Source organism: Dendropsophus ebraccatus, chromosome 5, assembly GCF_027789765.1.
Source record: "Dendropsophus ebraccatus isolate aDenEbr1 chromosome 5, aDenEbr1.pat, whole genome shotgun sequence".
NCBI lineage: Eukaryota > Metazoa > Chordata > Amphibia > Anura > Hylidae > Dendropsophus > Dendropsophus ebraccatus.
The window spans coordinates 25259848-25276531 of NC_091458.1; the positions used below are offsets into that span (position 1 = coordinate 25259848).

Sequence of the window (16684 nt, forward strand, 5' to 3'; positions counted from 1 at the left end):
TTAGGCGTTCTCACTTACCGCTAAATATGTGAAGAATTATTTCCCAAGGTTTTAACCCTGGGTCTGTGAAGTGTGAAATTGTTTGAGCTCAGATTCTTTAAAGCGAATGGATAACCATGTTCTCTATGATTGTGACTAACTACATCTATATATATATATATATATATATATATATATATATATATATATTTTTTTTTTTAGTTAGATGTCATTTACCATCTTCCATATAAATGCTGAAGCACAGCACAGGTCGTCACCAAGGGAAACATTGGGTACACAATGGAATTGTGCAGGAAGTGGTATCAGACATGGATGGATAGATATGTGGTGTGCCCCTGCAGTGTTATAGCGGAGGTACGGCCAGTCACTTGCCAGATGGTGAAGTGTGATGCCTGCTGTATGGTGGTTGGCCGAGAAATAGCCGGGCCCAATGATGTTATGTTGTGACGCCAGTGCTGGTTGGGAACAGGTATGGTGGCACACCTGCTTTTATTTTGGAGGGCCGGTTATACCTTGTTCCCCTTTGGTCAGTGACCTGCCAGGCTGTTGCGGGGTCCCTTGGGTAGTATACACGGTGGTCCGGAGTAGAGCAATGACCCACCCGGACTATTAGCACTGCCACCCACAGACAGGGGAGATAACCCAAGGAATGTTTGTGTACTTTGTTGGTGTGGGGTGAGAAATCACAGAGTCTCTTTACTTGGAGACTGTGTATGGTACAGCAGGTCATACAGCTTTACCTTGACACAACACTTTATACTTGATAAGACACTTAAAGAGGACCTGTCACCCCCCGCGCCGGGGTGACAGGCTCCCCACCCCCAGATAGATCCCCTTATACTTACCTCATGTCGCCGAGTCCCACTGCCGGAGCCGGTCCCGGGACGGAGATATCCCGGTGAGAAGCCGGCGCGCGCGCTGTGGAGATGAGTCCAGCGTCCATAGAGAATGAATGGAGCCGGACTCATCTCTGCTGCGCGCGCACGGCTCCATTCATTCTCTATGGACGCTGGACTCATCTCCACAGCGCGCGCCGGCTTCTCACTGGGATATCTCTGTCCCGGGACCGACTCCAGCAGCGGGACTCAGCGACATGAGGTGAGTATAAGGGGATCTATCTGGGGGTCGGGAGCCTGTCTCCTTTAATAAGTTAGGATTCAGATCTGTAGTGAGCAGAGGAGAAGTAGTACAGTCATATGGACTGAGTTGCATGCTGAGAATATAGAGTCAGATGAGTAGAGAGGAGGATGTTTGAGAGTCCCAACCCAATTAGTACTGTGCTCTGCTGAGATGTTGGAGGATGAGGTAGAAAGATACTTGAGAAGAAAGAGAGAATACTTGTGCCTGTGTTTTGACCTTCGGGTCTTCGCACCACCTAATGCCCTACCAGTGTCGGGGGACCCATCCTAGTAGGTGACACAAGCCCCACACCTTGTTACCTGGGATGAGCGAAATGCTAAGGGTTCCCTGCTGACACCCGCGCTGTGAGATAGAGTTCATAGGCTTCTAGCAACTTTGCTCTATCCGGATCAGTTCTTAGCCTTCTGCTTTGTGGTTACTGTCCTGCACTGTGACTCTCCTAGTCTACTTTGGGGGTTGAGAGGATCTCTGACTTGTTCTCTCTGGGGAAGGGTTTAACACTGCATAGTGTTGAGTGGAGTGACTGAAGAAGAAACTGTTAACTTCATGTGCCTGAGTGCCTGTTTCTGGACTGCACACTGAGACTGGGAACCTGGCAGAGCACCAGGGCCCAACTAGACTGCTCGTAGAGAGCGTTCTGGCTTGTGTCCTTCCTCTACAGAGCCAGGTGAAAAAAGACCTCTACACTTCTTCTACCCATGTGACTTCCTATCTACAGCCCCTTTATAAGGTGTGCTATAAATGGAAGAAGGGAGAAGTGATAGGACAGAAGAGAACACGCTCATTGGTCTACAGATCCATGTGACATATCAATAAACAATAATCCTTACAGTTCTACAGCTGTGCATCAACTAGGTATATACACTTGCAATAGCGCCATCTTGTGCGAAACTTTAACACTACTTTATCACCACTTACAATAAGTACAGGCTTTTGCGAAGGGTGTAACTATGAGCATCACCCGTGGTGGGACACAACAGATGCATGTATTGAGATAGGAAAAAACAATAAAAGGGTTGTATGGGACAACATGGCAGCTTCGCTACAGGACAGTTCAATACCTTTTTGTGTCTTGTATTGGTTCCAAAGCCTCATGGAACCTGTGGACAAGTGTGACACCATTTTTGGACAAAGCAGTCTTTTTTTACAACCCCTTTAAGACTATACTTCTCCACATACCCATCCCATCGAGATATTGCAGAGCGAATAAATTTGTACGTTAATGTGTAATGGTTAGCAAACACAAACATTTAGCGAAAAGGAAAGATGCCCAGAAGCACTTACAATCCACATGATGCATTAGGCGTAGGGTATTTAAAATAAGGGGGGGGGGAATAATGAGTCCATTAGGTTTATAATGTATAACCCAAGGGATATAAAAAGTTTACTTGGCAAAGAAAAATGCCTTGTAAGCTGATTTTGAAATTTAGTGTCTTGCCTTAAGACAGTACTGAAGGTCCCATAAACTATGGGTTAATCATTTCGTTTAATTTCCATCTTTAATGTGAATGGAATAAAATCGAAATTTGCTATGGGGTATTTTTGAATAAGCATCTAGATCTGGCCAGGGGAAGGGCTGTGGTTGCACACTTTAACCAGTAATACCAGTTCAATCTTGCAGCTATTGGCCATTAAGGGGTTGGTTTTGTCTGGGACATTAGAAGTAGCTTTGAACCCATTGTAGAATCTGTAACAAGACCCCTAAATACCATAAACCATTTATTTTACTGGGTCTTTCTATGTGAAAATAGAGGGTTGGACCTATCCAGGCTCCAGGGCCGGATCTAGTTATTACCTCTGCACCCCCTTCAATTATCCTCTGTCTTGGCAAAGCCTTTTTTAGTTTTTGTTCTAGTTAGTTAGTTTAGTTTTGTTCTTCTTGTTAGTCCTTGGCATCCAGAGGACATGCCCCGTGCCCATTATTTGGTTCCTTTCAGGAACAAAGGTCTGATATCCGGTTGGCATACTATATTGTAACCAATACTGCAGAGTGACTTTTGAATAATTTTGTTAAAAAATTCCTCTCATATGCTTGATTTCGGGTGATATTTACCCTGTTCCAGTAGGTTGTCTGGACCTCACTTCAAGACTTAAAAGGTCACTCTCATTTCAACAAACTTTTTTCATAAATTAATATTACTGACAAATATAATAAAGTTCATCTTGAGAGAGGAAAAAGGCTCAGTTCCCCGAGGGATCAGATTACATGCTGCCCAGTCCAGTGTATTTTAACTGAGCAGCAGGTATACAATGTGTGCCTTACAGCTCAGTAAGTACAGGAGCCGAGACTCCAATTCTTGACAAGGCTACCTAATCATGTGCACATTTACCTGACACATCAGAAAAAAATTTTAAATTTTTTCAAGTTTGAATTATTCTATTAGGTCTGCTATGTATTGCACATCCATGTCTTCATGTCGTCAGGTTTTTTTTTTTGCGGATCCTCAAAATTTGTAACGTGCTAGTTAATAAAGTTGAATTAATTAAAAAAAAATATTTACTAGCTTTTCCCAATCCTTAAAAAATGTATATAATTGCTTGGCAGCCATTTTCCCATGCCTTTACTGGCTCACTTTGCTGCCGGGGGGGGGGAAACAGTAATGTCACAATTTGTGGATCCGCAAAAAAACAGACGCCACGGATCCGCAATCTGCAAAAAACAGATCCCGTGAAGGAGTATTCTGGGAAAAATTTACTTTTCCCCTTTCCACAGGATACAGAAAAAGTAGGAGATCGTGGGGGGTCTGACCCTTGATCCCTCCGGCGATCTCTGTATCAGACACCGCCGGCTCTGTTATTAATAGAGCCCCAGGACGACACGTGACCTGCGGCTCTATTCATTCCTATGGAGCGTCAGAAAGAGCAGAGTATGCCAGAAGAGCCCTGTACTTGGCTCTTTCTGTCACTCCAAACGAATTAATAGAATTGCAGGTCACGTGCCGACCTGGGGCTCTATTAATAACAGAGCCAACATGGTCCAATACGGAGATCGCCGGGGGTTTCAGGGGTCAGACCCCCCCGCGATCTCCTAATTTATTCCAGAATAGCTCTTTAACTTCTGTTGGTGTGCTAGGAGACGTCTTTTATTTGCGGCATGAATCGCACACCTGAAAATATTGTGGACGTGTGAGTGAGGCCATAGAAACCAATGAGTTCCAAATCTGTCCGCAATTGCGGTCACATCTTGCGGACGTGTAAATGAGGCCAAAGACACAGACTTGATAGGTTGGGATTACTTTCATGTATTTGCCTACATTTTCCACTGCACCAAAGACACAAAAACACCTTAAGCTGAGAAGTGGTGGCGGCCATTTTGTAGATTGTACTACTTGAGCTTGTCATAGACCACCTATACGGCACCTATGCAATATATACATCTATATTTGTTCACCTTCCATATTTTTTTCTTTTTAAGTGACATTTAGCACATCCGGTGTCTTAAGACTGTGGCGGAACATGCACTCGGTTACCATGGTAACCGTGGGAAAATCTGGGTGTTTCAAAGCTGACATACTTATCTCAAGTACAAATTGTTTGTTTCTACTGTGTTATTACGGAGAACCCCATAGAGAGCGGGATCTGACTGAAAGGGTCCCACGTGATTTTTGACTCGTGTACATCTTCGCCGACTCATTTCATGTCACCTTCAAAGGAGACAGCATCATTAAATGTGCTAATAACTCGCGCTGACTCTGACACCTTGTCGTCTTCCGATGGATAAGTGGAAACGTGCCGGGGAAAATGCATTATCATCTTGTAAGAAATCGATATTGTTTATACCACAGCTTCACGTGTGCAAGCGGGTGATTAGAAGTAAGGTGAATGGGATAGTTGTTTTCTCCCCTGCGCCATTGTTTTCTCCCCTGCACCACTAGTGGGCGTCAATTTCGATACTCGCATTTATTTTAGATATAAATTTAGCCCCACCTACAAATTATTCGGCCATAGCTCAAATTTCCTGGTGTCAGTTATTTTTTTGAAGAAAAAAACCCTATCCTGCTTTATCTAGGCATTCAGCAGTACAACAGAGGTAGAAGCAGTTCTCCACATGTAAAAATCCAAAGTTAAAGGGTTTTTTTTTTTCCAGATCAACTGGTGTCAGAAAGTTATATAGATTTGTTAATGATTTCTGTTTAAAAATATCCAGTCTTTTAGTACTTATCAGCTGCTGTATGTCCTGCAGGAAGTGGTGTATTCTTTTCAGTCTTACACAGTGCTCTCTACTGCCACCTTTGCGAATGTCAGGAACTGTCCAGAGCAGTAGCAAATCCCCTTAGAAAATCTCTCCTGCTCTGGACAGTTCCTGACATGGAGGTGGCAGCAGAGAGCACTGTGTCAGACTGGAAAGAATACACCACTTCCTGTAGGACATACAGCAGCTGACAAGTACTGGAAGACTTCAGAATTTTAAATAGAAGTAAGATACAAATTTGTATAATGTTCCCTTTAATAGAAAGATCCCTTGATAATGAGCTGATCATAAAGCTCTTCCTCATCTAAGACCCTCAGCAATTACCGGAATTTGTGGACCAATCAGCCAGTAAGTGTTCAGTTTCCCTATAGTGCTGGGACAGGATTAATTAAGAAATATATGATGCCCTTTAACATCAAAGTGAATCTGTCAGACTCGTCTCAGCAGTGACAGCCAATCACTGACAGAAGCCAGGCAGTGCAGCGGCTAGTGATTGGCTGAGCGGGCTGACACTGCAGAGACAAGTCCATCTTGGAAGTAGTGGCCAGAAATTTCAGCGGAGGACCTGACTACATGACAGAAGGACCCCTGGTAAAGCGTGGTGGGTAAGTATAGGCTGTTTATTATTTTCTCTGCAACCCGAGCAATATCTAAAAAAAATATGAATGCCCAGAGTGCCCCTTTACTGCACAATGGAAAGAGGACTGTACCTTCATAGGGACTATATATCACTTTTCCCCGACCCTTCTCTCAGACTGAAGATCTCACAGTGATGATAAGCATAGAGGACACCAGTTTTATTACCTATAAAGTGTACCTGTAAAGGCATGCGGTTGTGTCCGTTACCCCCTACCTGCTCTGGGTCGCATTGTGCTGTGATCATCTCTTTCTCTCAGCTGCTCTTGCTCTGAGCTGGCCTCCCGGAGGATTGGGCTCCCTCTAGTGGCAGACATGCACCTGTGCACCTGTATTTATAAGCTCAGCTTACAGGCTCTGGAGTCTTCTGGCATGTTCTCCCGCGGGTATATATAATCTCCATCTCCTCACCTCTTTGCTCAGTTATTGTTGTTTGTCAGTCAGCAACCATGTCTGTGCTCCTTGGCTATCCGCCGCTTCCTAGTGATCTTCTAGCTATTTGGATCTCAATCTATTGCTCATTCCAGCTTAGCTTCAGTCTGAACTAGGTCCAAACGTTGCATCCTGCACTTCTACCACAGAGGAAGTCATGACTACGGGGAGTGTGTTTTTTTTAATTGTTTGTTATTTTTATATGCATCAATAAAGTACATTTTTTACTATTCAATTGGAGCTGTGTATATTTTTTTCTATAGAGGAAGAGTACCTAGTCTCGGACTCCAGAACTCCTTTAGTTGGTGGTCTTCGCCGAGGTCCTTCTCTTAAGTTTGCGACCTGGGAGTTTCCTGCAGCGAAGTCCATCCCGCCTTGCGGCAGGTGCTGGTGAAAACCGGGATCTCTTTAGACTCCGCTCCTCTGGGAAGAAATGCCAGCACTTCTGGGTGATCTGAGGATCCATCTCCTCAGGCTTGGACCATCCATTACAGTACCTAAACATTTAACCAAACTTCTTATATCTCATAGTGACAGGTCAGAAGTTTCTATCGGTAGGGGTACGGGTGTTAAAATTCCCACCGATGACTAGAAAAAGGGGGCAGCAGAGCTCATCCCCTTTATGTCTCAGCCTTCATTGGTGTATAGAAGTTTAGGTACACCTTGAAGTGGTATTTTCTACTCTACAAGTGGTCCCCTTCCACAGGATAGGAAGATAACAAGGCAAGGGGTGGGGATCCAACTGTTAAGACCACCACCAATCCAGAGAATGGAGGAAGATCAGTCCCTGAATAAAGCTCACCATGCAGAATAAGTGGAGCTTGGGCCTCACATGCATGGTGTGCTCCATTCAGTCTGGAGACAATTCTTCTCTGTTCTCCCAACTAGCAGGCGTCCAAGTTGTCAGTCTCTACTTGTACCAATGGATAAGTGATAGGTTTTGCAGTGGGAAATAACCTTTTTGCAGAGGAATAGCCAAAACTACTAGCTGTTGTCTGACCCGAGCTGTGTAACAAAGCTAAGGAGACTATCCACATCCTTTGGATATCAAAGAATCCCTCACCAGAGTGTGTGGCATCTGAGGCTATGTTCACACCGTGTCCGGCCTCCATCACAAAGCTGAAACGACTACTGCAGCAATGGCAAAAAAAATAGCCCAACAGAACCTATTGATTTTATTTAGTCATTTGGTTTTTCTGCTCTTGTTCGTGATTTTGCAGTTAGACAGGGGGAAAAATGCGGCACCCAACATTTTTTGTCCTCTAATTTCATATGGATTCTCCAGTGCAGAGACTAAATATCTGATGCAGTGTGAACATAGACTTAGGACCCTACTACATGGCCCAATGACTTTCTGTAAACTAGGACTTATCTCCTAGATCGATGCTCATTTCCTGAGCCCATACACTGCCCGATAATCGGGCCGCAAGGGCTGCACAGACATCGTTAGAGATGTCCGTGCAGCCTTTGTAAAAAAAAATAAACAAATAAATAAAACCCCTTGGCGTTGTGCTAGCTTTTGCCCGCCTCTAGCACTGTCTGAAGTGACAGGCTGTTTAGCCAATCATTGGGACATCCGCTTCTCGTTCTATCAGCTGATCATTGTCTCTGTTACACGGAGTGATTAGGCCAATTCGGACGATTATCGCCTTGTGCAATAGGGCCCTTATGGTGCGTTTAGACGAAGCGTTTATGGGTGAACGATTCACGATAACGATCGCATTCGAGCGATAATTGTCAACATGTTCTCAAACCGTCGTTGGTCATTCGCTGAAAATTTGCAGATCTCTTAATCTAAACAGTCTTTCAAAGATTCATCCTATGTGTAGATGGGCTTAAACGATTGCAATAACGATTTTTCAAACGATCTTTCCGTCTAAACACTGATCGTTATAAAAACCAAATCGGTGCCTCAAAATCGTTAAACGAGCGATTGGGCGAATTATCGCTCTGTGTAAAAGGACCATTAGGGCCCTATTCCACCGGACGATTATCGTTCGCATAATCGTTAACGATTAACAATCTCAAACGACCGCTATTGCGAAAGACCTGAAAACGTTCATTCATTCATTTCCATGGAACGATAATCGTTACTTATGATCGTATTTGCGATTGTTATTTCTTCGCTATTGCGTTTGTATCTACTGCGAACGACCGAACAACGTCTTATTCAATGCAAACGATTTGCGAACGTTTTGCGAACGAGCAAAGATAAAAATAGGTCCAGGTCTTATAAAGAGATCAACGATTTCTCATTCTGTCGTTAATCGTTAACTGCATTTCAACCGAACAATTATCGTTTAGATTTGAACGATTTAACGATAATCTGAACTATAATCGTCTGGTAGAATAGGGCCCTTAGGCTAGGTTCACACTGCGTTTTCAGCATCCGTTTAACGCATCCGTTTTTTGCAAAAAACGCATGAAAAACGGATTGCAAAAAACGGATTCATTTGTGTGCATCCGTTTTTCCATTGACTTCCATTATAAAAAAAAAATGGATCCGTTTTTTTTGGCGGACCAAAACGGACCAAAAAACGTTGCTGACCCTATTTTTCTGGACGTTAAAAAAAACGGATCCGTTAAACGGATGCTGAAAACGCAGTGTGAACCTAGCCTTAGACTCTTGTCTCAGGGACAGATTACCAAGAATAGAAGAGTCGGCTCTAGGTTCCTTTTACACCATCATTTGTGATATGTGTTGGGAAAACTCCTAACACATATAGCAAACATATCTATAGACCCTGGTCAAAGTAAGTAAGCATTATTTGGATGGTCTCCATTGTTTTTTTTGTTTTTTTTTATAGAGCTGCATGGAATAGTGCTATTGCGTATGGCAGGATCCAGAAACATAGCCGGAGTGCCCTAATTTATACACTGCAAATATGTTGTGTGAAAAGAACAGAGAGTGAATATCTACAGAGCTGCCAAACTGAGAAAAGACAGGCAGAAGATGATGGCACACAGTGCTACAGTACATGCAGTATCTGGGATAGGGGGAGCAAGGCTAAGGAGCCGGGGAAGGATTGTGCAGCAAGAGAAAGCATTTCTCAGATCTGTGCAGACTAGAGATGAGCGAACCTGGAGCATGCTCGAGTCCATCCGAACCCGAACTTTCGGCATTTGATTAGCGGTGGCTGCTGAAGTTGGATAAAGCCCTAAGGCTATGTGGAAATCATTGATCTAGTCATTGGCTGTATCCATGTTTTCCAGACAACCTTAGAGCTTTATCTAAGTTCAGCAGCCGCCACTAATCAAATACCGAGCGTTCGGGTTCGGATTGACTCGAACCCGAACCCGGTTTGCTCATCTCTAGTGCAGACTAAAAACAGGCAAACGGTAAGGACAGGTATGGCACACAGCGACACAGTGGCTGCAGCCGCAACAATATATGTTAGGACATGCCAGCTTAGGGTACGTTCACATCTGCATTTGTCTGGGTAGAATCCAGTAAAGTAATGAACACCAGCCGGAAACCCAATAGACCACATCAGAGTCAGTGGGGTTCAGTGGGCCCGATTGGTCTCTATCGTTCTATTTTCCGTTGCTAAAAGGAATCTGCAATGAAGCGTCCAAAAAAGATGGGAACCTAGCCCGAGTAAATTTTACTGTGCTGCATCTGAGTGATCGTATTTTCTCACTGGGCGTAAGGGTGTGTTCACACTACGGAATACACACAGAAATCTCAACTGAAGGCTGCGTGGCAGACTCTGCTTAAAGTTCCGCCTGTCCCATTGAGTCAAACTCAGTCCCCCGTCCACCCAAAGATTTGACATGTAGTGTGAACATACCCTAAGGGCCCTATTCCACCGGACGATTATCGTTCGCATAATCGTTAACGATTACCTATCTCAAACGACCGCTATTGCGAAAGACCTGAAAACGTTCACTCATTTCCATGGAACGATAATCGTTACTTATGATCGTATTTGCGATTGTTATTTCTTCGCTATTGCATTCGTATCTACTGCGAACAACCGAACGACATCTTATTCAATGCGAACGATTTGCGAACGTTTTGCGAACGAGCAACTATAAAAATAGGTCCAGGTCTTATAAAACGATCAACGATTTTTCGTTCGGTTGTTAATCGTTAACTGCATTTTAACCGAACGATTATTGTTTAGATTTGAACAATTTAACAATAATCTGAACGATAATCGTCCGGTGGAATAGGGCCCTAATACTCTGTTTCTCTCTTTTAAAAAGAGACCAAACGCTGGAGGTCCCAGTCCTTTGCACTCTCACGCAAGGAAACACCTGTTCATCATGCAGGTTGTATATCAATTAACTTTTGCTAACTGTTTTATCAGCTCTGCAGCTTACCAGGAGACAATGCTCTTTGTTATGCAACAGTTCAGTCAGTATAATGTGATTGTGTGGTTACAAAGCTTTTGGTGCTGTGTGACAGGAGAGCTGGCCGTACAATGCAAGCACCCCCAAGATTCTCAGCTACTGAATGTGGATGTGCAGCAGCTGTACACATGCGTAGTAAAGGGAAACACCTAGTGGTCATATGAAGAACGTTAATTTAAACATGGAAAATGTAAAAATAAATTAAAGAGAGTATATTGCAAAACTGCTTGTGGTCACAACCCCTGTTGATTTCTTTAAAAAATAAATAAATTGTGACAGTGCCTCTTTAAGAATTCCAAACATGCAGAGCAGAGAGTTTAAATATTCAGACTAAAAAAGTCAAGGTGCCTACAAAGTGAATACATACTAGAACCTGAGCGCACAGTACCGTCTACAAGGCCAGAGAAGCTCCTGTAGCTCTAATGTAACCACTTATAGAAATAGGAACTGCGGAGTTTGCACAGCAGAGGCATGAGAGCACAATCTGGATAAGAGGGTTGGTTATAGTGCATTAACTAGGCAAGTAAAGAATAGGTATCGATCCTAATCCGCTGAAGAAGGTATCTGAAAAGAAATCATTGTGCAATCCCTACAATAGAAGCCATTCTGCCCGCTCTGACTAAGGCTAGAATACGTACTGTACGTGATGTGAAAGATGGAGTCTGGCATGTAGGATTGAAGAAAGAGTCAAGTATATGTTGTTCCTTCTCCATTTGGCCAGTGGGACTATTACAGTGCCAAATTGTGCAGTAGAGAGTCCTAGGCAGGCTCGGACTGGCCCACGGGATAGCAGGGGAATTCCCGGTGGGTCCTACCAATTGGTGGGCCCCTGAGCAGGAGGTGGGACTCCCTGTTTAGCAGCTCCATGACAACATATAATTCCTCAGCACTGCTGCACACACCTGTCACCACACGTTCTCCTCTCAGGCTCCCTCCATCTTAAGTGGTGCGCTATGCAGTTTGCACAGAGTGACTGACAAGTTACTAGCAGTGAGCTAGCATTGCTGGTCACATACACAGCTCTGTGCAAAGTTTCTATAGGAATGTGAAAGGTTTGGCGTTTGTTACATCTGTTGTATGTAGAACCAAATTCCCTGGTGGGCCCAAGGTACCCCGGTCCCAGGTCAAGGGAAACAGCACTTAAAGGGGAGTGTCATGGTGCCACAGCTGGTCAAATACAGTCTTTAGCAAATGGGCCACCAACAGGTGACTGAAGCAGGGCATTGTGGGGTTCCTCTCTGCCTTTGCTTGACTAGGCCTGGCCTTAAGCCCACTGGGTCCTACAGAGTAATTGGACACTTGATCAGCCATCCTCAGTAGCTAGAATACGTTCTTTTTTTTCTCCTTTCACTTTTGCTTCTCTGTATTCTTTCCATATTGATTTGGGTATTCTCTCACTATTTTGCAGAGGATCAGCCATAGTGATTTGGATTGTTCAGTCACACCGTAGTGACCTGTGGGGCCACATGATGGCGCTCCACTTTAACTCAAAATCGCTAAGGCTCAGTGTATGCAAATGAGCTCTTCTCCCCTCATTAACTTTATTGTTCTATTCCTGCACACCTCACGTATCTAGATGTAATTCTCCTTTAAGATGATGTCTCGGAGGACTTGTGCCTCTGTTAATTAGGTGCACAAAGAACTGGCTGTGATCTCCTATTCCTTATAGTGGATGACCTCCCCCGCCGGTGGATAATGGAGACACATAAACATCAGGGGTGGTTTGTGAGAATGGAATGGCGTTAGCTGCAGATTTGTGGCGACGTCTTCTTCTTCTTCTTCTTCACACTGCATAGGCTTATGCAAATCACAGTTAATAAAGAAATACATATTCATACGCTACTGACATAAACAGGAAGGTCCCAGAATATATCGCACACAGAGGAAGACGTAATTTACCAGGGATAAAGAGGAACAATTGTAAAGCGCGGGCATTGGTCCGTGTCAGTGGAGACGCTCAGTCGGCTGCCGGTAATTGTTTACAATGTGCATATCATACACTGTGCAGCACAGTGATTTTCATAGATGTTAGGTAATGCCTCATTTGTCCTGTGGCGGCGCTGTAGTAGAGTTAAACACTTTGCAATTCTTAGGACCCCTTTGCACCTCCATGCCTGGTTGTACGGTCTGGATCCTCTGATCAGGAAGTAAAAAGGGAGGAGGAAAAAAAAACAACTGAAAAACAATTAATGTTTACATGCTGCAGGCTGCATCATAGTCCCCTCCAGCTTCTCCTTCTTTATTTCGTCTTTCCGAGCACGAGTGAGATCACTTGTGCACCTCATGTGCGGCCTGTTCAAGCTGGAGGCATAATACTGCCTCCGGCCATAAGAGTGGTTGACAGGGTTGGGAGCCAATGGCTCCCAGCCCTGTAAAGCACAGCGTCACATTTAACTTATGCGCTCCAGATTAGGTACAGTGTACATTTAAGGGGCCAGGCGCATCATCGGGTGGTACTTGCCCAGATACTGGCCTGGGCTGCCAAGCTTTGCATCTAGAATTGCAGACAGTTTCCGGATGCGTACCCAGAACTGTGCGGGCTGTGGCTGCTGAAGAGGATGATGGCAGAGGAATGCTCAGTGTCCCTCCAGTACCCTGTGTCCCTCAGTGTTCCTCTGCCATCATCCTTTCCAGCAGCCACAGCCGCACAGCTCTGGGAGTCGGGGTGTGACATCACCATGTTATCCAGGAAGTGACATCACCATGTTATCCAGGAAGTGACATCACCATGTTATCCAGGAAGTGACATCACCATGTTATTCAGGAAGTGACACCACCATGTTATCCAGGAAGTGACATCACCATGTTATCCAGGAAGTGACATCACCATGTTATTCAGGAAGTGACACCACCATGTTATCCAGGAAGTGACGCCTTGATGCAGTAGTAAGTGCAGAGAAAAAACACTACATGAGCATTTCCTGTAATAAGTGTATATTGGGGATTTGTATAAGTTTTCGGGGGCAATACAATACTTTAATAAAATTGGGTGCCCTTGCCCCTTGGGTGCCCTTGCCCCTTGATGATACAAGTACAGACAATAACAAGACACTGGGACTGGAAGAATTGCTTGCAAAAGAGTAACTTTACTAAACGATCGAATGGTGGACATATACAGCTCGAAAACTTCCAGAAGTTATCAGTGATGATAGGTGGTTGCTGGCAGCGAAGAGTTAATGCGTGCAGTATCAGTGAGTGGCTAAAGTTTGTCCCTGAGATGGTGAAGTCTCTGAGGTAACAGAGAGAGATCCCAGTAGAAGGAGAGTGGCCTGTACCTCACTGGAGGTCCACAGAAGGTAACTGGCCCCCAAGGACTCTGGACTTCGGAAGACCGGCAGATGAATCTGGTCCCTAGAGGCCGCAAGGAAGAGTTGTCCCTGTGTCCCTTACATCAGGACAAGGCTAGTGTGCAGGGTGTCTGTAGTAGCTTCATGTGGTGACCAGGTCTGGTCACATGGGACCCCAGGTAGGCCGTGACACCTAGATGAGCTCATGACCGGAGACACAAAGCTGGGTATTTATAGACATCTAAGTATACCAACCCCACCTCTTACACTAGAATGTTCTAAAATGCAACCCATAGAGAACGCTGTTCACCAGTAGGGGGCAGCAAACAGAACTATTATGTAGGTGTTAGGAGTAGAGATGAGTGAACCGGGTTCGGGTTCGAGTCGATCCGAACCCGATCGTTCAGCATTTGATTAGCTGGGGCTGCTGAACTTGGATAAAGCTCTAAGGTTGTCTGGAAAACATGGATACAGCCAATGACTATATCCATGTTTTCCACATAGCCTTAGGGCTTTATCCAAGTTCAGCAGCCACCGCTAATCAAATGCCGAAAGTTTGGGTTCGGATCAACTCGAGCATGCTCCAGGTTCGCTCATCTCTAGTTAGGAGTAAATGATGTTATCCAGGATTAGAAAAAAACATGGCTTCCTTTTTTTTTTAATGCTGAAACAGCGCCACCCCTGTCTCCAGGTTGTGGGTGGTATTACACTTCAGCTAAGGAGATGAGCTGCAAAACCCACACCCATATTGAGGACAGGAGTGGTGCCATTTCTGGGAGAAAGTGGCCATGTTTTATCCTGGACTACCCCTTTAAGGAGATTTGCACTGACACACACACACTGATGCATTGTGAGAAGCCATATCAGCTGTGACAGCAGGACAAGACTAGCCATTGTAATAAATGTGTTTCCATTTACTGACAGAATATGTGACTGAGGGGGTCTAACCCCATGACGTCACTTACTGTAGTTGTAGGTGTAGCACCCGCACTAGCGGCAGTCATCCTGTGCGGATAGTGGTGGCATTGATGGATAAGGCATTTTATGGAGCTATCAGCTGTGTTTGTCTTCCTTCTCACAATCATTTGTGTTTCCGCTACTATTAAACCATCTCATAAATATTTCACGACTTGTCATCAGGTTGTTTTTCTCCAGCGCATGGTATAATGCAGAACGGCTTTCCCCAGGAGAGAGCAGCAGCCTGGCATTGAGCGCAACCATAATGACTTCCTCCTTGTACATTCCTCCCAAGGAAATGGGGATGTCCAGGACATTCTTAAAAAGCCAGGACAATGTGTCATGTGTGGTTATAGTGTAACTATAGATAGTTACTTGCGCTATTGGCATTTAAGGGGCACTCCGGCGATATTTCTTTCTTCCAAATCAACTAGTTTAAGAAAGTTATATAGATTTGTAATTTAATTCTATTAAAAAAATCTTAAGTCTTCCCATACTTTTCAGCTGCTGTATGTCCTGCAGGAAGTGGTATATTCTTGTGGTGCTTTCTGCTGCCACCACTGTCCATGTCAGGAACTGTCCAGAGCAGCAGCAAATCCTCATAGAAAACCTCTCCTGCTCTGGACAGTTCCTGACATGGACAGAGGTGGCAGCAGAGAGCACTGTGTCACACTGGAAAGAATACACCACTTCCTGCAGGACATACAGCAGCTGCTAAGTATGGGAAAACCAGTTGATTTGAGGGAAAAAGATTTTTGCTGGAATACGCCTTCAATACTATTAGAGCATGGCTGTATCAATTGTCTGTATCAAATGGCTTTAACATTTCTGCAAACATTTATATTCATTCATCTATACCCCTATATCCCCATATACACCCCTATATCCTCTTATACGCCCCTGTAACTCCTATATCCCCATATACACCCCTATATCCTCATATATGCCCCTATATCCTCATATACAACCTACATCATCATATACACCCTTATATTCTCATATACAATCCATATAATCATACACACCCCTACATCATCATAAACACCCCTATATCCTCATATGCATCCCTATATCATCCTATATACCCCATATCATCATATACACCCCTATATCCCCATATACACCCCTATATCCTCTTATACGCCCCTGTAACTCCTATATCCCCATATACACCCCTATATCCTCTCATATGCCCCTGTAACTCCTATATTCCCATATACACCCCTATATCCTCATATACACCCTACATTATCATATACACCCCTATATCCTCATATACGCCCCTATATCCTCGTATACACCCTACATCATCATATACACCCCTATATTCTCATATACACCCCATATCATCATATACACCCCTACATCATCATAAACACTCCTATATCCTCATATGCATCCCTATATAATCCTATATACCCCATATCATCATATACACCCTATATCACTATATACACCCCTATATCCTCATATACACCCCTGTATCCTCATATACACTTGTATATCCTCATAGTGATTCGTTCTTATTATAACTAACCCTTATTGGTCTCTTTCTCTAGCAGGCGGCCCTCAATGAATCCAATGGATACGCGACCAGCGATGATCCCAATACTGACAAGCAGATATACGAGGCAACAACAGCAAAGAGAACGGTAATGTTTCTGCTACTACTTTACTCTGGTGT

General features: G+C 44.2%; 1 protein-coding gene across 4 annotated transcripts in view; it reads left to right on the plus strand.

The window, feature by feature from the left end:
- Positions 1-16684, plus strand: part of DLG2 (discs large MAGUK scaffold protein 2) — an 818767-nt gene that overhangs the window by 99122 nt on the left and 702961 nt on the right. For 3 of the 4 annotated variants that reach the window (XM_069969704.1, XM_069969702.1, XM_069969708.1), the window contains one exon: positions 16560-16652. In XM_069969704.1, coding sequence (XP_069825805.1) covers positions 16560-16652 — 93 coding nt within the window. The remainder of the gene's footprint in view (positions 1-16559; positions 16653-16684) is intronic. The other variant, XM_069969703.1, reaches the window with a different exon arrangement.